The sequence below is a fragment of the Cinclus cinclus genome, chromosome 2, assembly GCF_963662255.1.
Source record: "Cinclus cinclus chromosome 2, bCinCin1.1, whole genome shotgun sequence".
Taxonomy (NCBI): domain Eukaryota; kingdom Metazoa; phylum Chordata; class Aves; order Passeriformes; family Cinclidae; genus Cinclus; species Cinclus cinclus.
Window position 1 is genome coordinate 25,490,600 of NC_085047.1, and position 24,868 is coordinate 25,515,467.

The window sequence follows — 24,868 nt, forward strand, 5'->3', positions numbered from 1 at the left end:
ATGGGGACTGGACACTTAAGGCCTCGTAATTATATCTAAATTGTCTTTCCAGTCTCCCAGTCTTGCTGCTGTTTGAGACAAGCCTCAGTCCTTGGGGAGAAGGAATCAAAACTACAGCATCTAAATGTTACACAGTTCTTTGAAGGAGTACCTGTCTATTTTCACGTTGCTGTGGCTACAATGTAATGCTGGCATATCAAAGATTTCATGAAACCAGCTAGTTCACGTATTAACAGTTAAGTTGCCACAGCAACACAAGATTTACTGCAAGCTGCAAAACTTGTCTAAGGAGCAGGATGGATGAGCCATCCTCAGCTCAGTGTGGAGCTCTGCACTATCTAGTTTAAATGTACTTCCAATTTGTTTCCACCTCCTTGTGCTGAAGTAGGCTGAAAAGCCTATCCAGATGCTGAAGAACAGTGTTGAGCTAACTATGCAAGACATACAAGTGGTTGCAGCCTACTGGTGCCTGTATCATCCTTGCACATAACCATCACCTGCTCTCTGACAAGCTGAGACAAACACAAAAAGTCTACCCCACTTTCCATCCTGTGCCATTTAATGCACTTGGGGAAGTGTAGAAATAATGCTCACCCTGTGATTTGTGCAATAACCATTTTGTCCCTGGCGTGGTTAGGAGCTCAAAAACTCCTTGTGCAGAATTCTGTGTATTAATCCCATTTACATATTTGTTCACAGCCTTTTCACCCCTTACATAAGCATCCTATGCTTCTCCCATGTCACTTCCTGCTGTATACATACCCATCCACATGCCTGCACAGCTGTGTGGTGTGACTCTTTTCCTAGATGATTTGGGGCTGCTCACTCATAGGCCACCATGCCCACTTAAGGAATGATGGGCACCAAAGCTAGAGTGAGGGATCTGTGCTTACTGGGGCCCAGTGGGACATAAGGGATGCCCCCTCAGGCATGGCAGTGGACACCAGATTGGTTCCCTGGCTGAACATCACTCCTACATGTGCTTTACCTTGTCTTGTGCTATGGAAATGATCACTTCCAGTCTGTTTTCCAGAAATTACTGCTACTATGACCACTCTTCTTTCCACCTGTCCACAGGCATGATATTTCCAGTGGCACATCTGCAAGCTACAGTGTCTTCTTCTCCCTTCTTCCTGCCACACTTTTATTGAACTTGTTTGTAGGTTGTCCCCTCTCTCTGCTCTTCAAATGAGAGCCTTTCCCCAGATGGCACATCTCAATTGCAATGGCCAAAGAAGTAGTTCTCTTTTCCCACACAGAAGTAAATGCTTCTATCTTTCCCAGTTAGCTTGTTTTCTTTGTTTTGTGACCTGAGCCAGTGATGGAAAGCAGATGCAGACAGCAAAGAGGGCAGTGGCTCTGTTTCCACATAGGTCTTTTGAATGCTTTCCAATGGGACTATTAATAGAACAGTGTCCTTTCATCAACATGCAGCTAAGCTGTTACTTGCCCAATAGCTGCAAAATTATTGGGGTGAAGCCTGGTCTGTCCTGTAGATTCAGTGAAGATTTATAAGCTGAGCATTATCTCTTTGCAGCAGACCAGTGTGAGGCACAGACTCTGTTTTGGTCCCATTTAAGATGTTAATGCATGATTTAAGTCTATACACACAGGGAATGCCTTTTCTTTGTTAGAAGGCTGAATTCCCCCCAGTAGTCAGAGAAATAATAATAGTCAGCTGAAATTGGAAGGAGTGATATTAATCTGCCTATTAATCCCTCAGTAAAACCATGAGTGGAGAGCAAAGGCAAAGCGCTTGGAGCGCTTGCAGTCAGAGTGTTTGTGAGGAGTACATCCAGTGAATATCTGTATGTGTCTGACAGCATGGAACTGTGGCGGGGAAGGCAGCAATCCTATTCTCAGTTGGCAATCCCCCAAAAGATACAAAAGACAAAGCACTTGGTGTCATTAGAGACACCTGTGAAACAAGGCGTCATTAAAAAGAAACCTACTTGAAGACAGAGGTGAATTTGGAAGGACTGTGAAAATCTCCCTCGGGAGAGCGTTTTGAAAATGAGTAGGGGGAAAAAACTGGTATATTTCAAAACGAATGGGAAAATGAATCATGGGAATAGAGACAACCCAGCTGTTTAAAGCCTTTCCACACAGACAAAGTGCTCTCTGCATTGCTGACAGAGAAGATGAGGTGCTTTAAATTTCCTTTAAAAACCTCTGTCTGGAGAGGTTTGACTGGAGACCTATGTCTGTCCAGCCTTAAGATAAAATTAGGGCCACCCAGCTCCAAACCCATACCAAATGGAAAGGTTGTTGTGAAACTTTTCACTGGTTAGCAGGAGGGGAAAGTGGAATATTCTCAATAAAATTAGAGCATCTGCTACACCTGAAGAAATCTTAACTTATCTCCCTCTTTTCTCCTCTGCCCTCCACCCTTGTTCTTCTTCAAAGGCTGAAAAAAATGAGGATGGAGACCAAAAGATCGAGCAAGATGGCATCAAACCAGAAGATAAAGCTCATAAGGCAGCCACCAAAATCCAGGCCAGCTTCCGTGGACACATAACAAGGAAAAAGCTCAAGGGGGAGAAGAAGGGAGATGCCCCAGCATCTGAGACTGATGCCACCGACAAGAAGGAGGAAGGCCCTGCTGGTGGAGCGGCCGAGAACAAAGAAAGCGAGGCTCCTGCTGCCACAGAAGCAGCCGCCGCTGACAGTGCCCAGCAGGAGGAGGGCAGCAAAGACAGCAGTGCGCCAGCGGAGGAGAAAAAAGGAGATGGAGCCACCGACACGGGCTCAGAGCAGCCAGCCCCACAGGCTGCCACTCCTGCAGCTTCCTCAGAGGAAAAGCCCGCTGCTGCCACTGCCCCCGAAAGGGAAAGTGCCACTAAAGCTTCCACTGATAACTCGCCGTCCTTGAAGGCTGACGAAGCCCAAGACAAAGAGGAGCCTAAACAAGCCGACGTGCCTGCTGCTGACACCACTGCCACCACCACCCCTGCTGCAGAGGATGCTACTGCCAAGGCAACAGCGCAACCCCAAATGGAGACAGTGGAGAGCAGCCAAACCGAAGAGAAGACAGGTGAGTAAGTGCCTCACTTGGGAATGGCCTCTCCAGAAATGGGTACCTCACTTGGTCTCCTGGGAGCAAGAGATGGTGTGGGGACGAGATTAACAAGGGAATCCCCTTGCCAGTTTTTAGGGGTGGGGGAGATAAATTTCTTACTTAACGCCCTCTTTCCTGCTTCCAATCAGCTTTTGGAAATACTGAGGTTCCTGCTGAGGTTCCTGTTCCTCTAGATGTAGGTGTTATCAGCCCTTTCTTCCATGGTGGCAGGAGAGTGTCTGCCAGCTGGGAGGCTTGAAGGGAGAGCTCCCCAAGCTCTGCATACATGAAAGATAGTGATGAACCTTTTCAGTCACACTAACACAGACAGCTCCACTGGGGCAACTTGGCCAGGTCACTGAAAGCTTCCAGCTTTAGCTGAAAATCTCACCAGACAAAATCTCTCTCATACTGCAGGAGACCTTGCTGGTGGGATGGTCATGGAGTCAAAAGGTTCTTTCTTCCATCTACTTGTGTATGAATGAGATTCTTAGTGCTGGTTAGTACTAAAGGGGGTAAATGATGCCTTAAGTTTCAGCTTTTATATTTTTCAGATTCTCTATTGCCTGGTATGTAACTCTGAAATTTCATATTAGGTGTTAGTGAGTTCTCTTCACAGGGTCGTTAGAAAAAACAATCCCTTCCCAGCTAAAGAATCAAGGACACCTGTTACCCAACAAGCATAAATAACAGTGAAGTGAAGGAGGCAATCCAGGAGTTCGAGACTTCATAACTTGGGGCTGAAATTGGACAATTAACCCCAATAGTTAAAGGTCCAAAACTTAAAAAAGTGCAAAAACTCATGACTGGCATCCATCTTGGATCCATCCTGGGTGTAGCCCTGGCCAGGCTCTTGTAACTGCCCAAGATATATCCTTTTAAGGCCTTTCAATAAATACCTATTTTATTCTTTTATTCTGTCTAGTCTCTGTTCCAGAACAGCCTCTCTAGGCATCACAACCACATTCTAGTTAGGAACATCTTATTATCAGCAGTGCTTATGGTTTCATCCACACCCATACTTGTAGGGTTTCGACTTGGAGTACCCCATGCCAGGCAAGCTTGAATGAAGCTTTTAGACATGTTGGCTAATTCAGACATGGATAGCAAGAGAATCAGATAGGGAATGGAAAGATTAAGGGCCCTAGCAGATTAAGGGCCCTGAGCGAGGACCGAAGAGAGGGTTGAATACTTGAAAGTCACTCTAGAATTGTTTTCAATTCCTCACTGCTAACTGAGTGCAAGTCTGCTTAACCAGTTCCCCTGGGAAGGGGTGAAGAGTTTTAAGAGGCAAAAGTAGACATTTTTTAACAAAAATCTAACATTTACAAACCATAAAGAAGAGTTGGATATAAATTGTGATACTGAGCTGAGTAGAAAATATGTCAAAGATCTGAAGATATTTTTCTCTCTTGTTTTTGACCTTTCTTTTTTTATCACAGAAATAGAACACAAAAAAAAAGAAAAGGTAACATTGAAGAGAGGCTCCACGTGAAATTCAGTTAAGAGGAAGCACCTAGCAAAACTGGCCTCCACATTCATTAAATACTCTGCTGTACAGGGCAGCCTGCATTCATTAGCTTGTTGGGGGGAAATGTTGCATATCACCTTGATGTTCACAAACAGCTTGATGTAAATTTTAGAGAGCCTCAGCACCCAGTCTTGTACTTGCAGATATTTCTCCATAATTTCATTTGGCCCACTACTTCTCCACAAATTGCAACTCCCACTCTCCAATTAGGCTTTCAAGCCTCATAGCTAACCTGGGGCTTCAGGGAACTCTATTCCTGATGAACAATGTGGACAGTTAGGGAAGAACAGATATCCAAAAGGACAGATTAAATACTGGGAGAGGAACTCATGCAAGACATTTGGGATTTTAAGGGATGGGCAAGGGGAGCAGCCTTCAAAAACACAACTACCAAGGGTTGCTGGTTTTACTTCTTATTCAGAAGTTTCTAGAAATAAGCCTTGGAACTGAATTGTCCATGTTTGCTTTTTGTTGTCCAGGTCTCCAGCCATTTGTTCTTACTTTATATGATGAGTTAAGTGGCAACATAAATGTCATGTGATTAATGAAATATAATTTGCTATGCTGCATGCTGTACTTGTGTTGGTTTTATACTTGGCCAAAGGTATAAACATCAATGGCAAGAATAGGGCAGGGTGAATCAGTGTTTTGGGGTCCTCTGTACACAGTATAATGAATACTAATTTCCTATTATTTAAGACCTGTGGTGCCTTATTCCTAAGCAAGGATGATTCTACTTTGAATTGACATTCCATTTTTATTCAAATTAATCTACTCTAATGGGTAGAGGTAGCAAGCTATTTGATTTTATTTTTCATTTATTTTACCTGTTTAGAGTCGACACTCATGAAACAATTGTTTATTTCTATGCAATATTCTGAATAATTTTCAGATACCCTCCCCATGATTTTGTTGGTTTTAACCATTTATGGACCCATCATTTGAAGTGGCCATTTAAAATGCATAATTTAATATGCATTTGTGCACAATACTATTAATTTATGTAAACATCTAGCCAACAGAGGAAGCTGGAAAATCTACAATCAAACATATATTTAAAAATGAGTTTACGTTGATCAAGTGTTCAAGACCAGTATGCGCATTCATTTATACTTATTCAGTATGCATGCAGTAACACTCAAGCTTAACAATGTTTGCAGAAAGCAAACATGGAAGGTGCATGGCCAGAGTCAAGCTGATATCCTCTTTAAAATGTTAATTAATACAGATTTTTCTTGAATTTCTATTCCACTATGATATCAGCCTTCCTGTCACAAACCTGAATAGCTGGCTAAGTGACCCCAGAGTCATCCAAGAAAGAAATACAAAAGATTAAATAGGTCTCCTTGTACATCTCTTTGAGGATTTCGGGCTATGCTCTGCAATACACTCTATAGCACAATGTCCACAACAGTAAGAAGCTGTTTCCTTCTTAAAGAATATTCCACTGAAGAGCATCATCACAGTATGAAAGCACCCACAGGCAGGAAATATTTCCTGACAGAAAGCCTGTGTTTTCTTTTTACCGTCCTCATACTATTACTCTCTCATATTTTTAAATCTCTCTGTCTCTCTTGTAACTTACTCTTTCCATAGACTTAAACACATTTCCCAAATCTCAGTTTTTCTCCCAGTCTTCCCCCAGCAAACACAGCCCTGGTGGTTGCTGGTGTGACTGTGATTGTCATTCATGGAAGAGGGGACATCTGCCACTTCAGTGCTTCTCTGGCCCAGGGACAGATCCTCTTTCAGCTTCATCTGTCCCCTTGGCCTTCAAAGGTCACCTCTTACCATTTCTGTGATCGAAGACTGGCACAGTAGTGTGCTGTGTCAGGCTGCCAAAAATAAATCAAATTGGCTCCTGGCCAGTGTCATTGGTTGGCTGGTTGCCATGGTATGCTTGGCTGCCACTACCCTAGGCGTGCCGACTGTGCTGCTTTGGGGTGGTGGTGTTCATCTGCCTTGAATTTTACTACAATGTCTATATCATGCTATCTGTGGATACCTTCTCTGGTGCAAGCACAAGCAAAAGGCAAAGGCATTTAATTAATAACCAAGAGAGATTTTTGCCTTTATCTATGGGCAGGATAGAAAAAGACAGGATGTGGGGAAAGGAATAACTAACTAGATAAAGAGAAGTGCTGAGTTTTTAATGCTTAATATTTCTGGAATGGGGGATGGAAAGAGTGTTTTTTTGTACCAGTTAGTAGTTCCCCTGACAGCCCTCACCTCTCTCCTTGTTACTCAGTTCTATATGTTCTATTTGTCTTTTGGTAATGGCCTAGGAATCAGCTTCAAACAACTGTCCTGTGTCCAATAGTAGCTGGTCTGGAACCCCAGGCATTCCAGGTTGTACTGTAGGGCAGTTCCTAAGCAATCCTCAGTGCAACTAAAACTAAAAAATAGATGGATTCCAGTATGGGTAAGGCATGAAATGAGTCAGTGGGCTTTGTTCAGTGGCAATGAAGGATTGATGTAAGAAGGACAATTTCTCAAACCTCTTCATGTCATTTGGTGGATGATAGGAATGCCAAGTTGTCTTGTCATCTGAGCATCTTTTTCATGACTTAGATTTGTAGATTTTCTTCTTATGATCCAGCTTTTGGCTATTTGGTGTTGGTATTATGCTTAGAGAGGCTCCCTTAAATGCCAACCTACTCAACAGGACAGAATCCAAAAATGGTGGGGCAAATTTATATATTGCATATGAATGAGGAAGTGAGACTCATTCTAATCATAGTTGCATTGGCTTAAATCCAGAGAGCCTTCATGAAGGTTACTGGAAAGAGTCTGGTACTGCAGCATTGAAATGAGATCAGTATCCAGCGCAGGAGACTATGGAAGAAGATGGGCTGTGATGTCCTCCCAGGGAGGAGAGGAGGTGAAGGTCACAGAGTGTTAGATTCAATTTCTACTTTCACAACTTTTCAAGTCTCACCTCCAAATTTGGTTGGCTCTAACATCAAAGCACTCTCAGATTGTCAGGTAAGAATACAAACCCCAGAATTGTAAGAAAGAGTAAATTGTGCCTAAGGAAACAAATGGATCTTCTTTTTAGGGAAATGAAAAATGCTTTTCCTGCTTCATGAAATAGCTTTACAATGAAGCAACTTCACAGCTGAAATGAAAAATCAGCCAGGTGACAAGTGCTTTGCATGTAAGTGGGCTAGCAGTTCCCCCAGGGCCCTGTATCGTGCAAGCAAGGAGCACTGGGAGGCATCATCTTCCCTTCACTTCCTCAGAGGGAGCAAGTCCCTGTGGATCCTTTTTCATGGTTTACAACTGATTCAGTTCTTTGTTTTCAGTCCAATCCCCATATTGATGGAAGGAGCACTGGCTGTATAAAGATTTGGAAAGGGAAGCAGTCTATTGTCTTGTACCAGCCAGAACATGCAGCCTGCACTATGCGAGAGAATTGCAGCTGTGTGACTTGGAATTTCAGTCTTGGCCCATGAATAGCTGGCAAGAGGCAGAACAACCTCACTGCCATTCCTGCTTCAAGGGAGCTTATCTCTGCTGCTACACCTGGCAGCCAAAGAAAGCAATGCACACACCATAGTCTTTCCAAGGCTGCCCCAGAGGGAACAACTCTAAGTAAGCATGGCAGCATTTTCTTGTCTGTAGTACTACTCCAGCAACAAAGACTATATGAATGCAGTTTAAGTTGCTTGACACATGCTGAAGTGTGAAGTCTGTGTCTAGTCCTCAGCAGCTCTGAAATTCTAATCTTCGAATTGTGTCTATATGGGTACAAACATCTCCTATTTCATAGCTGGGTTTGCACTGGTGCAAACAGCCATGTGATGGGCAGGTTGGAATGTCACAATTTTCCTACACAAAACCTGGCAGAGGTGTAGGATTTCCTCCTCTATTGCAGTGCAATACTGTCTCTTATCCTGAGTGTGCCTCAGGTCTGCTGTTTCCTAATAAGATGCAGCTTGCCCTGTAGAGGTGGGAACTACACTAGTGGGCCAGCGGTAAAGTAGTACTTGACCTTTTTTTAATAAAATCATAGGTGACATGAAACATATTTACTGATGAAAAGGTGTGGACCAGCTCTGGAAAAGGCCTCTTGAGGAGAGTGGGGTAAGCACTCCTTCATACCTAAGAGGTCCCAGTTCTCCTGGAACCTCAGTAAAAATGTATGGACGCTCAAGGCTGGTTGCATGGCTTATTTTGTGAAGGCTGCAAATTATAGGAAAGGTGACAGCAATCTTTTACCCCTTCTGGTGTCAGCAACTACAGCCGTTGCTCTTCCAAACCACTTGTATGGGTGACATTGTTTAGGGCACTGCCTGCCAGTGTCACAGTGTGTGCCATGTTGTTAAGTAGTCACTCAGACTAACACATGGCTCTCTACAGCCAAGACCAGTGGTTAAACTCCACATAGATTTTGCTCTAAATCACTTTCATTACAGTGTTTTCCACAGTGGCCCACTGCATTCATTCAGATCATCTTCAGAAAATGATCAGTGGGAGGAAGGCTTTCTGTCATAAATGACAAACAAAATTTCTGATGAGAAGGGCTCAAGTAGCAGACCTATGGATAGTCTGGACAGACAGACAATGAAATTTAAGTGATGGCTGTTTGTTGTAGCTTCCAGAAGTGCTCTGCACCACTGCCAGTGTCATCTCTTTACACTAGGATTAAGTGGGCTCGACTTTTCTGATAGATATGAACTTGCAAAGTATCAGCTGGTATTTACAGCTCCAGGGAGCTGAAATTCAAAAGTAGAAATACTGACTCTGTGGTACAGATGACTGCCACATGCAGACTATAAGGATTTGGAAAGTTCACCAGGTCAGCACAGTCCAATTAGTTTGACATTCCTCAGCAGCTATTTAATAGGTGCATTAATACTGGACTATCAATGTCAGTGCCGTGATTACTTCCAGTCTCATTGGAAACTTCATGGACTCTGGCAAGGTGAAGTTGCACTTAAAAGGATCCATGCAAATAACTGGCAGAGAAACACAGAAATTTCCAGGCTAGGTCAGAGCTAATATCCATTTATTATACTTCTCACTGTGGCTAGCACAAAACGCTGCTATGGGCAGATCTAGGGTAAACTGCTTCTCTGATGCTGGGACTCATCCATGTCTTTTATTGTCTAAGATTTGGTTTAACAAGTAAAGCATAATATATTATCTTCTGATGCTAATATAACTGTGCTGTTATATGGCACAGATGTGTGTGTGCAGGTGTGTGTGCATGCACACAAAATATCTGATTGACCAAGTAGCAACAGCTTTCCTAACCCCAACCAACTGTACAATGGTCAAAAAGTTCAGTGATGAATTGGCCACTATTGCTTTAAATAACCTTCCGTGCTTGTGCTATGTCACAAAAACAGCAAAAGCTTATGGTAGCCCTACTTTATGCCTTTGATTAGGGTATCATCATACAGTATGTACTTATGCACAGAGGGCATAGTCTCATAGCCCTTGCTGTTCATCTCTTTCCTGAAGAAAACACAAGCAGTGCTTTCAACTGCTTTTTATATGAAATTATTCCCATGCTTTTTAGGAACTCCCTTGCTTTTCTCTGTACTCCCTTCAAATCTGCAGATCTATTTTATGAGATGTAATGACAGATACTCTTCACATTAGTCAAAAAAAGCTGTAACTCTTTACATGTTTCCAGAAAGGTGTTATTTCTTCTGTTTTGTTCCTCATCCCAGTCCTTATGCACACCAACATCTTTCCTTTTTACAGACAGTTACTGAATGAGCGCTGATGACTACAATGACTCTTTTTGTAAAGACACTACTGAAATATTTTATTTAGCCATACGATGATTTGTGAGATTGGGCAGTGGCCAAGAGAATGAAGGGAAGTGTAAGCAGTGACAGAAGGCTTACAAGTCAAGCCACTGGCATCAGCTCTGTGGGACAGTTTCCACCTCCAATTCTGGACCTCCAAGAGACCTGTGAAAGAACATATTACACAAGCCAAATTTGAAGAGGTTTCTCAGCACAATATTTCTCAAGATTACATTCATGCTGCAAGCTTGATTTAAAGAAGGCCTTCCTCATTTCCTAGCTTTCCTCTCTGGATATCTATCAGGCAAAAAATAGACAAAATTTTAAAAATAATCTATGTGGGAAAGCCAAATGATGGAGAGTACTGCTATCGTGTGCTTTGTTATTCTTTGAAGAGGAGTTTGTTCTGGTTTTGCAGGTTACTAGAACTATGGCTTTTTTCCTACTTCTGTATTCCCTGTCAAATATTCCTTTTACATATCCTTTAGCTCTAATGGCCTGTACCATTTAAGAGTCTTGGTAATATCATCACCAAATGTGAATTTGGTCTGTGCAAATGTTTCTTTTTTTCTTTCTGCATCCTTAGGTACATCAGTGTCAGCATAGGACATTAGAACAGAGTGAAAAATCTCAACTGAATTCCTGGCAGTCAGGAGTCCACCTTGGACACCTGCCCTTTGCTAGGTTGTAGTCAGGAAAAGAACTATGGAAAGCTGGACAGGGTCCAGGGATGTAAAGGAAAATGCTGCTCCTCTAATGACCAGGAAAGCAAGACTCGGTGTTTCATGCAAATAAATCTTAGATAAAGGTCATAAGATCACAATTATCCAATGTTCAAAGAATGTCAGACCTCCTGGCTGTACCTTGAAGTAATAGCAAAAGAGTCTTCTTTTCATTATGAAAGAAAGCAGAAGTTGGAAGACACTATTCAACCTCTCCGTCTTCCTTCAGCAAAACACAGTAATTAGTAATGCCAGTAGTGATAACTGGACATTACCTGTAACCTTCAGGACTTAATGAAGAAGAAAATCTCTCTGACATTTGGAAGAGCATCCAAATTCCAATGCTGAAGTGGGTGCAGTGGTACAGAACCATAGCTGATAATGCATTGCAGGTACAATGAAAGGGATAGGAGAACAGGAACAAGAGCTGTGACCATTATGCGGAATATTCCCCAGTGCTGTTGACTTTGAGAAAACTGACTTTGCAGCTGTGAAAAATGTTTCAAAGACTTCACTTGATAACCACTTGAAGAGATGGAAGATGGAATAAAGTAAAAGTAATTTAAAGTTGGGGTGATGGCAAGTACTTGTAAAAACATCTTTGATGTTCTTCAAAGCTTGGGGCACATATTGATTTGGAAATGACACAAGCCTCTAACAGGGAGATGTGAATGAAAGCTTGTGTGGTTAAGTCCATAACAGCCTAGTTTTCAAATTAATGTGGGACTCCTTTCCCTTACTGGATGTGGGCTTAGAAAATAAAAAAAAGAGTATGTATTCCAGTTTAGATGTCCTGTTACCTATCCTGCTTATACAAGGCTGGGATATCATCCATGATTTCAGCCTCAGTGTCACAAGCAGTTATAAAAAACCTCCAGCTACTGGTATATGAAACAAGGAATATGTCACAGGATACCAAACCCTGGGATTGGTTTGCTCCCCCATCATAAATATTTCTGAGTTGAAGTAGTCTGTCTTAATCTTAGATCTGCTCACAAATCATCTATATGTTTGTCCCCCTGGAAGGCACTCAGCACAATCTTGAAACATTGGTCCTCTGCTTTCTCTTGTTGTCAGAAGGGATGGAAATTCCCTCCATTCACAGAATATGATCAGACAGCTGCTGTGAGTTTATCTTCAGTAAGGCTACTACAGTTCATAGAAGCAGAAATTCTGTCTGGCCCTTTGTCTGCATTCACAGTCCAACTAGTACACCAGGCATCCAGGTGGTGAAAGGAACTATCTTCTTTATTTCCAAGCAGTGAGGATGTCACCTGGATCTTGTAACTCTGTTTAAAAACTGCAAACAGGTATGGCACCTGCCTTTAAGCTTATATTTGGGGCTGAAGGTATGTTTCCACAAAGCCATCCCACCACTATTGTCAAGCCTTTGTTGGGAGACTTGCCAGTTTGGCCAAGCATGGTGCCTGTTTGGACTAAACTTGACCTCTTGTCCATGACACAACCTCTCCCAAACACAGCTGAGGCCCACCAGGAAGGCACGGGGAAGAAATGCACAACACTGCTGCTGAGCAGCAGATTTTGGTCTCCAGGGACACTAACCCAGCACTGTTCACTGCACTCAATAAAGAGACATAAAATGAGAAAGAACGTGGTTTTTTGTGCCTCAAGATAGAAACCTTTTTCATTGCTGAACTCAAATGCCTACGAGATAGATGGACGGAGTAATTGATTTTTACATCAAGGAAGAGGGAGAAAATTCCAGACCCTCCTAAATGATGTAGCGTATAAATACTTCTTGGCCTCATTTCTAACAAAACACATAGACATGGTTCTGCCAAACAGAGGAGTTAAGCCTGATCACAGTTCAAACCACAACTGTTCAGAGCTTCTGAGTTCTGATAGATTGGAATTTTTCTGAGATAATAATTTTTTTCATTAAATGACCCTTTAATTATTGAAACCCAAACCTAATATAAACCATTACCAGAAAATATGGGATTGGTAAAATAAAGCAGTAAGAAAGTCTTTGCCTGCTTTTAGAATAGCTGGCATGGGAGGGTCAGGTCCTCCCTGAATGGGACAGAAGACAGGGTGGGCCTTATCCTAGGAAGCTGAAATCCACTGAGCTTTGCAAGCAAGCCATTGGACTGCTGGACACATTTTCCCCTGATCCCTCCTGCTGGGTCTGTTCCACTTTGTATAAATTATTTATTGTTTGCTGGAGCCGGGATGTGGCATTTGGTCTCCCCTATTACAGATGAGTGCCCTCACCACTGGTCTATAGAGTCAATGTTTTCCTCTGGCCCAATAAATACTTAATGGTTTATGGAACTGGAACAGCTCCAGCAGGAGAGAAAGAGTAAGAGAGACATGTTCATTCACATGGATACCTCACAACATTGCTCTGTGACCAGCAGGCGAGGCCTGAGCCAAGTACCTTTATAGCAAATAAAATCAGCAGAAGGAGACAATAAGAGCACAAAATGGTGGGGTGCCACTTCCTATGCCTTAGTGCAATTTTAGAGCAATGTCAGAGCAGCTTAGACCTGATGAGCTTATGCCTCATATCAGGCCCTCTTCTTGTGACCACCGTTGTCAAAATTATGGTGCTCAAGCCAAAATTATGGGCTGCTCCACCTTGGCCAAAAATATATGAACTCTGCATGTGGAAGCCATGATAACTGGCAGCTTCTGTGGACCTGTGCAGAGCTGGGGTTCATGGCAGGCTTTGGCTGTACATGAGATGGTGGAGGAGCAGCTACTGCTTGGTCCCACAGCTGAGTCAGGGCCAAGGGAAATATCCTTTGATGAGAAATAGAAGTCTTGTCATTGCAGACTAGCTCGGAAAAGGGCTGTAAGAGTACTTTTTTCCATCACAGTGGACAATACTGAGGAGCTGTTGACAACCCAGACATTCCTGCTGCTCCAGAGAGGTGGCGCAGTCTGGCTATGGCGCAGCTGACTGTGCACAGGGCATGGGGCTGCCTGGCTGCGCCCCTACGTGGTCTGTCCAGAATTTGCAGCTATCCCACCGAGTGCCCTCATGTCACGGCCGAATTCATTATCTGCCTGATGGAATTGTTACTGTTAAAAGCCAATTAAACTGAGATGGCAACTGTGGGACAGCTGCATTGGTTTGCTTGGTGTAGCACTCAAGAGTTCAGAGACTCGATAGTCCCTTTCCAACTGGGAAAATGGCTCTCAAAACTGGTCAAAAACGACAAAAAAAACAACAAAACAAAACAAAAACAACAACAATAAAAAAAAAAAAAAAACCAACCAAACAAACAAACAAAAAACCCCAGGGCTTGCCAAATGTGAATTAAAATCAGAATTACTGATGCAAGCTGCTGCCACCTTCACAGAGAATACTGGTGCTGTCAATAAGAGCACTCATGAGAGGTTTTCCAGACAGTTTCTTCTTTCCTTCCTGTTGTACAGCTTGTCTCTTTGAAATGGCCAGTGCCAGGCTCAGGGCTGCCCTACACCTTCTTTTCTAGAGGTGACCACTTACTGGGCAAGTATCACACACCTTTGGTCACAGAGATTTCTTGGGGCAGAAGGGACTACTACACAGCCCAATCTCTCGCCTTAAGTCAAACCAGGAGGATCTTGCCTCTATATGATCTGGGGAAAGTGTCCATCTCCCTACCCAGTTTTGCAGGACAGGTGCTGTGACTCCTGATCTTTCCATCCTTGGAAAAGCAGTTGTTAAGCAGTCCCAGACATGAGATTTCAAGAAGAGGCAAGAATTGTTCTGCACCAGCAATGCCACTGTGATGTCTTGAAATGGGTTTTTTTCCCACAAACGTTTATAATTCAAAATGCCTCTTCCTGTGTCTGGGTTCTCAAGCCTTCTCCTGATGAAATGAAAAGCAAAGGCTCCCAGGAGTTTCCTTGAGTACAGCATGAAGCCTAAACTGCTTCTGGAGAGCAGTGCCTGTATTTCATCCAGCACAAAACATGTTGGGATTATATGGGTGTGCACCAGCCATGTACTTGAGAAATATTAGTAATTTCTTTGATGCAAAGAGCTGGTGGTGTTAATGTTGCAGCTGCTGGGGACAATTATCAAGAAGATGGCTGTGGAAAGCCTGACAACAGGTATTTAATTAATTTAACATCCAATTTGCAGAACCTTGGTGTATGATTATAGATGGGAACAAAGTAATGATCTCTAAATGACATTTTTCCTTCATTTAAACTCAAAATGGGAGGATGGCAAAGGGAAGAAAAAGAGACATTTTATGTCCTCCCCTTGACTGTAATTCCCTGCCTTCAGCTAGATCAATATCATTTCTGCTGGAGATGGAGGCTGCCTCTGGTTTCCATGGCAATGTGGTTGTTGGAGGCTTGCAGGCTACATGAATCCCCAATTTATCAGTCTTCTAGACTTTAATAATGGAGACCAGCAGTCAGCCAACTTATGAATGGCACATGTCTTTTTGGCTGGGGGAAGGGAAGTGCGAGTATAGTTTATAGTAAGGGCTGCAGCAATGTGTCTTCCTGCCACCGACAGCTGAAGAGGGAGGAGTACAAGGGGAGGAGCAGCCCATTTATTCTGGATGCACTAAAGGAATTTATAGGCCATTTTGCCATAATTACAGAAGATTTCCTCCTTTAGTTTCTTTTTCCTAGCGAGTTTTTCTGGGGAAGGGGAGAAGAAGAACTTCACAGTCAGTCCTGTGTGAGGAGGTAGGAGCTGTAGATGGAGAACCCAAAGGCTCTACCACTCTGCATGTTTCCTTCCTCTTAACCCTCTTTATTTCAGGATCAGCGGTGTGTGAATGCCAGCAGTCTGCCACAGTTTCAGGTTCATTTTTATCCCCATACTGATCCTACCACCATTGCCAGGCTGCTCAGCAGAGCTGTGAGATAGGCAGACCTCAGAGGACCTGATCTGTCTGTCAAACTTCTGTCACTTCCTGTGCTATTCTCTGTGCATCTGCTTGGCATTTCCAAATTCATCCCCAAAGGTCTGTAAGCTTAATTCCCTGAATTAATTACATTGCTAGGAATGTCCTGGCTGTAGAACAATCACCAACTGTCACTTCAATAAGGTTTAATTTGCCTATATCTATTCAGGGTAATACCATTTCTTCTTATCTTTTCTCTGATTTCTTCCCTATAATTTCATAGGGCAGTTGTTCTAAAGAAGCTAAAGAATAAATGGATGTGTCTTCTGTCCCCTCACATGCCCTCTCTTTCTAAACCATCCTCCAGAACTTAAACCAGGAAGGGAGAAAAGATGGGTGACACAAAAGAATGCTGTTGCATGAGATGGGGACATCCTGTTTTCCCATGTGCCAAGAGCAGCTGTCAACTGCTATATTCCACACCTGAAAGGAAATTAAAACCTCTGTATTCAAGCTCTTTGAATAATAAAGTATTTGTGGAATTAAAGAGTACCCTTTCTGGTCTGCAGGACCTATGTCAACAAGGGCAGGGGAGGAGAGGAATAAAGAACACCTTGTGGGTAGTTTTTTCCAGTTTTCTTCAGGTGAAGTAATGAACACAGGAGATAGAGGGGCTAGTAGCTTGGAACCAGTCCTGGAGGGAGCCCCTCTGGTTCTTCAGGACAGCTGAGTACCTGATTGTTCATCAGATCAGCTCTGATCCCAGCTCATGGCTGGAGACATTCTGCACAAGTCACTTCCCATTTCTCCCTTTCAAGCTCCCTGGCTGTGAAGACCATGGAACCTTGGTCTTCACAGGTCTGCTGAGGTAAGGTCACAACACCTCTGAGGTCACAGCACCTGTTTGGTTGGAGTCCCCTCCATGCCAGTGTAACATATCTGCCTCCAAGGCACTCTCATCCTGAAAGAGCTCTTTTACCTTGCCTTTGGCCACTGTACTACGCAGTCTCCCACCTGCCCACCTGGTGTGGCAGAGCATCCCCACAGAAGCACGGTGACAGATGACACTGCTGCCAGGTGGAGCACCATCTCCTCCCTGGAGCTACCTTTGCTTGTAGTGTGACAGTGGCCATAGGACTGGCCTTGCTAAAGGAGATCTTGCTGTATGAAAACGTAAAGACTCTGGTAGGTCTTCTTCCAGTTGTAGCTGGATTGAAATTTCCCACTTATGGGTACAGTAGGCAGGAGGTTTGGGACAAAAGTGCTGGTAATAGGCAGTGATAAATGAACTGTCAGCAGTAGGCATGTCATTTTTCTCAGCTTCCATGTCTGGCTGCATCATGGGTGTGGGAAAGAAACAGCAGTGTAAGAAAGAGAGCTGTTTCTTTCCCATTCTCCAGGATGGAAGAATATTTGCAAATGTAGCTATAACAGCTTTAATACCCCACATTCATAAGGAACATCCTTCCTTTTCTCTCCCCACCCTCTTCCTCCATCACTCCCATTTCTCTAGAGACCTCAATACTCCCTCCCTCAGCCAAAGTTGGGGAGTTTCCGCGGCAACCCAGCAGCTGGCGTCTAGACACTGTGAAAGATATGCTTTGCAATGGAACTGTGAACCTGACTCCCCTCGACACCCCCTCCCCACTGCCGTGCATCCTGAGCATCTCTCCCACCATTCCCTCCCTTTTCATCTACTGCAACATGGATGCCAATGCAGGCTTGGATTTCCATGGTGGTGCTAGAGGAAGAAAGGCATGGAGTGGGATGAGAAGAAGTGGAAATCGCTAAACCACTGGCTCTTCAGCCTGACAAGGCACAAAGGCAGCTGGGACAACAGAACTGTGTCTGGCTGTCCTCTGAGGATTTAGCAGGATCAAAACAAGAGGCAGCTGTCCAAGCTTGGACCAAAGTCACCAGCCGTGGGACTTGCAGAAGTTGTATGGGTTTTTTGGGGTTTTTTGTGGCTTTGGGGGTTTTTTTTTGGTGTTTTGTTTTGTTTTTTGTTTTTTTTTTTGTTTTGTTTTCCCCCTCACTGCTGGGGCAACTGAACCATTCTTACATGGTTCTGGAAAAAGATGGGATGGTACAGGAATAGGAGGCCCAAGCTACCATGTATTGGGGCCATATTAACAATTTTGTTTCAACCTTAACAGGCTGACTTGCTTGCTTCTTTCCAGTAATTACTGGGCAACTTCCATGGACCTCCTGCCTGCTACTTGCAGTGGGGACACACCTCCCCATCACCTTGTTGCAGGGTGTGCCAAGGGTTTGCAGATGTCCTGTGTGCCATGTGCTCACCAGGACCCCCAAGGCTCACAGGAATCAGTACCATGGGTCTGTCGCTACTGGGTGAGGAATTCACCAGGGATTTGGGAGAAATTGTACAAGTTGATACCCTGTACCAGACACAGCCACTTACTTGAAATACCCAGTTCCTTAATTTCTCAGTGTTCAGCTGGGGTGGCATTAAGTCTACCAGTTTTCAGAAGCATTAAGTTGGGAGGGTGGAGGATTTTAGCTCTGCACATGATGCATCATAGGGCTGACTGCAATGGGCTAACATGGATCAGAAAGAGAACTGTGTAAGCAACAGCTCTGAACCTGAAGAGTGTCTTGTTTCAGCAGTCTCAGACCTACCATCGTCTGCCTGGAATAGACTTCTGGCTAGCTAGAAGGACAGATGGATTGGGACAGATGAATCAAGCTGTGAAGCCTGGATCCAAATCTGGATCCAAATGTCATTAAAACTAGGAGATGCTCAAGGCAGGGATTTTAAATGAGGCTTTCTAGTGCTCCTTATCCTGAAAAAAAAAATAGTAGAGCGATCTGCTTATAACAGGACAGGAAAGCCGAGATTAATATTTGTGAGCAGAGTGACGACCAGATGAGGAATAGGCTTTCAGTTTCATCTCTGCCCAAGCTGTAGCTGGCAAAGGACAGAGAAAGGAGGATGCACAACAAATGCTAGAGAGAGCAATGTCTGTGTAGATTTGGGCAGTACTTCAGTGTGACTGCACAGGAGAGTTCTAGCTGCACAGTCAATATCAGCAATAATTATGCAAACACTGAGAAAGCAGCAAAAGCAAAATCTCTGTATCTGTATTAGAATCCCAGAGTGTTCTGCAATTTCTTGTCTCTTGGCTGTGGTAATTTAAAGATCTGCAGTGGAACAGAGACAAAAAGGAAAACAAAACCCAAGCCACCAGCCACAAAAGAAATGATCATCAGAGAGGTTGCTGCTACTGTGGTCATAAACTGATGTCTGCACTGATTTAATTAATCTTGGCAAGTCAGTCGGGAGCTGGGCAGGTCCCAAGAGACAGTGTTTTACCCGGAAATCCACTCAACCTAATTTCACTAATGTAGGGCAGTGGAGAGACTTGGAGAGGAGCCTGCATGCTCAGCCATTAGAGCACAGCATTGGAAAAGGCAGCTGGAAGCATCACCATCCAGCAGAACTGCTGCTTGCGTGCTTGCCTCAGCTTCACAGCAACCAGAGCTGCATATATTCCAGGCGTTTGCTCCCCAGCAGGGCTCACAGACATGACTCTCACCCTTTCCAGGAAATAAGTGGAGTGCTGAGGGGCAGGAGCTCTTCAAGACCCTATTGCAGCGAGGCTCTGTATCTCACTTCCAGGTTGTTACTCTTCCACGAGTAACGCTGTTCCTCAGCAGGTGCCAGTTGGAGCTGTAGGTATCAAGCCTCTCTTTGACATAGGCCCTTCAGCTGGGAAACAAACACACATCAGCCGCTCCCCCCCCGTGCAGCTCTACCCTTAAACAATTTTGCAGCAACCGCTTAAGGCTTGCCCAAACCTGCTCAAAATGTTTCTCAACTTGACTGCACCATCCAGAGTGCTAAATGGAAATGACAACAGTGGCAGCTCAGCTCATAAATGCCTGTCTCTTTGGCAAAATTATCCTATGCTATAAGATGATCTGGACTGCAGCACAGATTTCCAAAGATTGAAATAAAAAAGCAAACTAAAATCTTAAAGCTAGGAAGGTGAGACCACAGGAGTAGAGTAACCACGAACAGCACAAGTGATGATTGGTGTGCATTAAAAAAAGTGTAAGGGTGACGATTGCAAGCACAAACTAGGTTGGTTTTGTTGCTAGTTTGAGGTGATATTTTTATCTTTCTGACCTAGCCATTCTTGCTTTTCCCTTCCGAACTGAATTTGGTTTTGGCCACCCCTCATATATATATTTTTTTTTCCTTTACATTACAGTTCTGCCTCTCTTCCTGCTCTTTCCTCTACACTCATTTTATGAGTCTGGGTCTTTCCTTTTTGCTTTGTAGCTGGAGTGCTCTAGAACAAATATGAATGTCTCCACCTTGGCTTGCTGCAGGCTGCAACTTGTCCTAAAGTAGGCACCAAATAAGACAAGTTAATAGAGTCTTAGAAATGTCCTATTTATTTCCACTAATTAGGAAGGAAGGAGAAGATGAGAAGGTCAGCTGCAGATGTCTCTCTGTAGATGTCTGGAGTTAGGTGAGATGTCCATCCACTCTGACTTCAGCTTTCTCATTTCATGATGTCACCACGTGCACATTGATGCCACCCCAGTCCAGGTTCATCTGAAGAAAGAGCTCATTGCTTCCTGCTTGTTCTGTTCCTTACAAGTGGACACAAGGGGTTCTGATCATTCAGGCAGGAGTTCTCACAGTGCTGGCATGTTAAGAAGGGAGGTAGATTTAGACAGGTGGAATTTTAGCTACCCAGAAAGAAATGCTTTTGTTCCTCAAGCAGGCGATGGCCTGAATTCTCAACCACTTTTTTTTGTCACCTTTGCAGCCAAGTGCAAAGTGAATGAAAAATGCCTGAATTGTGCAGTTCTGTGCAGTATAATGCTATTTCTCCACTGCAAACCCACAGGTATGATATTCCCAGAGATCAAAAAAGTGGAAAATCAAGACTAATATTGGGTAAAAAGCAGTGTAAGAGATATCCTCTCTGATGTATGGAATGCCCATAGCTATATATGGGCATAGGATAGTTATCTACTAATCTCCCTGGGGATAGCTTGCCCCCTTTTGCTGGGACACTGAAAACAAAGCTGGAGAAAGCCCGGAAAATACTGCAGAAATAGCCTGCATCAAACAAACTGGTGAGTCAGATAAATTGTCTCACCTCTCCTTGTGAATCAGAAACTGCTGTTAACTGGCCATGATGTCACTGGGGTTGTGATGCATTGCTCCCACTGCACAGAGTGAACCCTCTTCTTTTTACTCCTGTGGCTTACCAACACCATAGCTTCAAACTTATTTTTTTGTGCTGAATTATTTTTTCCTTTATGAGATTGCTTCTTGCTAAAGTTCATTACTACATAATAACACCAGGTTGCTTCTTTTCTCTCACCCCAAAGATCAGTGAAGTGATGGTAAAGCTGCTAGAAAATAAAACACATCTTGGCACGGTGTAGCAGTACACAGTGTGTTTCCCCTTACTGCTTCAACATCATGCAAGAGAAAAGAGGGAGAGTGATTCACTGAATTTTGTGTGATAATTCTTATTCAAAAAGCTTGTTTATGTTTGGGATTTGCACAGTCTAGCATTTCAGTTGTATGATCCCTCTCTGTTGACTTGAATGTGTGATGAAGTGACCTTTAATTGTTCCTGCTGCTCCATGATCCCAGTTAGTCCAGTCTGTTTCATCCATGGGAGAAATCAGTGCAATCTCTGGCTTTCTTCAGCAGGGTCATCAGCCTGCCACTGTCTGCTCCCCAGAGAAGATAATGGGGACAGTGAGGCACCTCTGTGCAGTTCCTCTGCCAGCCAGGGGTCGCTAGCTGCCACGGGCAGTCCCAGGAAATTAGATTTGCCACTGTGGTGACCTAAAGAGGAATAGAACATGGCAGAAAATTGTGTTTCAACTTGCCTGGTTATCCCAAGAGCAAGGACAGCATGGGAACACTGTGAGCTAACCAGCATCACTGCCAGCTTCTCCACCTTGAGTGTGAGCAGATTTCCTGTCCATCCCTCCTGGAGTGCTGACAAGGGCCCACCACTGTAGGAGCTGGACCCCATTTTCAGCTGCTGATTAACAGGGCATCTGTGTGACTTGGTAGCACAGCAGATGTGAAGGAACCCCCAGTATCTGTCTGTCCCTGTTCTTGCTGTGTTACAGGTCTGTCTGTTGTGCTACCCTGGAGGGGCTGTGGGACTGTTGGCTTAAACATGTGCATATTTTTGGTAGGAAGACACAAAAAGTTTTAAACACAATGAAAAACAGTGTCAGGACTTATGCTCCTGAAGACAGGTTACATCTCTTTGTGGCTCTTTCACTCATCTTCCATTTGCATGAGGAGAAAACCCCAGAAATTCTGCCTTACTAGGATTTGTCAGAGCCTTGTAGGAAACCAGACTTTGCTGCTGGCTAACAACAGTTGTTCCAGTCAAATTTAGGGGTAGATGGTTGCATATTGGATTCTAGTCTCACCTTCATAATTCAATGTGTCTCCTGCTATGAATGCCCTGAAGAGCAGCATTAAATGGATTATTCTCCCTCCCAGTGATCAAGTCATTCAGGAAAATTACAAAAGTAGGCCAAGCTTTCCCTCCCAAAGATACTTTTATGGTCTTATTTCAATCAGTAGCCTATTTTGTCTCTGGTCTGTTGTGGTAGCCATACCAGATATAGATGGAGTCTTTGAATACCATCCTCCTTAGCTGTTCTGTATCAAGGGAAGGAAAATCCACAGATTTTTTTTCTGACAGGGGGTTTGCAGATGCAGTGGCTGAGGCTATTGGGATTCCCACAGAAATATTTCCTTTTGGAAGATCATACTAAGATGAAAAGCATCTGAAGGTCCAGAAGCAGAGCCTTTAATGAAGATGATTCAGAATGGGAAGTTGCACACAGCTTAAAGGTGATTCATAAGGAAGTGGTGCTTAGAAACATGTTTAAAACCTAAGCTAAAAAAGCTCAAGGGAAGAGGGAAGAAGGAATGTAGCACTTACTGCCAGTATTGGATGAAAATACAAGTCTGCCATCTGATGGCATCAAATGGACCAGGCCAAAATGAGTGAATGGCGTCAATAAGGAAAGTTTCACATCCCAGTTAGCATTCTTACGAAACATGGGTATGAGGATGCTAATCCTCACAAACTAAACACTGGCAACTGAATATCCTCATTGTTAGGCTGACAGCACAGGCCCTGGTGTGATTTTTGTGTACACAAAGTAGCTTTGCATCAGACAAGTCCCAGACACAGCTACCCTGTTCTGGAGAAGAAGAGAGTTTAGCCATATGGACATAAGCTCTGTGGTACCAGTCAGCCTTGGGGCCAGGGACCAGTGTCCATTTTATTTATTGGTACAATGTAGTTTGGTAGCCCATCAGAGAAGCCAGGAACTGTGCATGGAATCCTAGTGCTCTCTGAATTAGATGGATACAACTATGTGTCATGCCAATGACATGTGGTCTGTCCCAAGTGTTCTTCAGTGCTTGTTTCTTTTCCATGTTCTTCACCCCAAGTCTGGATTGCTGCTTGCTTGACCTCTCAATGGGCTGTGTATGTGTTGGACTGGGAGCCAATGAGGAAAAGGGAGAGATGGCAATGGAGCAGACCAGTCATTACAGTGCACTAAGACCCTTGTGCATTATTCTGTCTTACAGCCCTGCAGCCCTGGGTCCATCACCACCTTGTTCTGTAAAAAGCAATCCACACAGTACATGCACTGTTTCTGAAAGAGGCTGGCAACATGTTGTGCACCCTGCTGAGAGCTGGGCAGTAGAAACTCCAAGACAGTTAAATCTGTCCTGCTGCAGTGAAGGAGGCATGGGCTAGATGAACTCAGGAGTGAGATCACTCCAGCTTGAGGGGCATTCCTTTCATTTGCCTCGTTCCTCCTGTCTGCCTCTGCCTTCCCCTGGGTTCTGATCCTCTGTCTAGTTCATTGTGGTATAGCTCCTAGCACTAGCTTTAACTTCTCATGTGAATGGTGCACCAGAACAAGGTGTCTGACTGACAGGCAGATCCAGCTTCCAGTTACACTCACTGGTTCCCCTCAGGGCAGCTTTGCTTTTGGAAGGAGAGACCAGAAAACTGGAGAGATGTGGCAACCTCAGGATGAAGGCTCCCATTCTTGAAGGCTAGAGACATTTCTCTAGATCTCTGTTCAGTGTAAGAGAAGTCTGAGTTACAGGGTATAAAATTCTTCCCTCTGGGTCTTGCAGGCTTCAAGTGTTTATAGAGTTTTTTCTTTGTGACTCTCTTTAAGTCTCACCTGGAAGTATCCATATTTTAATTGGGGGACAATGATTCAACTGTGGTTGGTACAGGCAGTGGGTTCTGTAAAAGGGTTTGTGATCTAGCTGATAAGCCAGGAGTCTAATCAGGGCCCCTCATGAAATGAACAGTGGTTGTCTGGCACATCAGCAGTGAGCAAGGCAGCTCCTTCCAGTGGCACACGCTTTCTGGCTGAAGGTGTTTTGTGAGAGCTATATATTTGCCTGCTGGGCTGAACCTTAGCATGTTCTTTCTATGCTGCAAAAGTTCCAGGGACTTTGAGACCTGGTTGAATTTTGGAGAGAGAGAGAAACCTGAAGCCATTCAGTCTGTCAGGTTATGTGCACATGCAGGATGCTCTAGATCATGGCTGACTAACGCTGGACCATCTCTTTTCCCACTAGATGCTGTAGAAGAAACCAAACCTACTGAAAGTGCCCAGCAGGAAGAGGTGAAAGAAGAAGAGAGCAAGGCGGACCAAGAAAATGCCTGAACATTAAGAAATTACTCCCCATTGCCCTTCCCTCCCTCCCCCTATCCTCTATCCTTCCTTCCTACCCCAATCTCGATTTCCCCCCTTCCTGCTCACATCTGTGAGCCTGTCTCTCCCTCTCCCATTACCACTTAAACCCTTTTTCTCTCTGTGTGGCAAACATTTAAAGAAAAAAAAAAGCAGGAAAAATCCCAGTCAAACAGTGTGGCTTAAACATTTCTTTGTTTCTTGGTGTTGTTATG

The 24,868-nt window shown here is 43.9% G+C and overlaps 1 protein-coding gene across 1 annotated transcript; it reads left to right on the plus strand.

Annotated features, from left to right (window-relative positions):
* Window positions 1–24,626, plus strand: GAP43 (growth associated protein 43). Its single transcript, XM_062514874.1, has 3 exons — window positions 1–25; window positions 2,348–3,034; window positions 24,538–24,626. The coding sequence occupies exons 1-3, from the start codon at window positions 1–3 to the stop codon at window positions 24,624–24,626; spliced, it is 801 nt and encodes a 266-aa protein (XP_062370858.1).
* The last annotated feature ends 242 nt before the right edge of the window (window positions 24,627–24,868 follow it).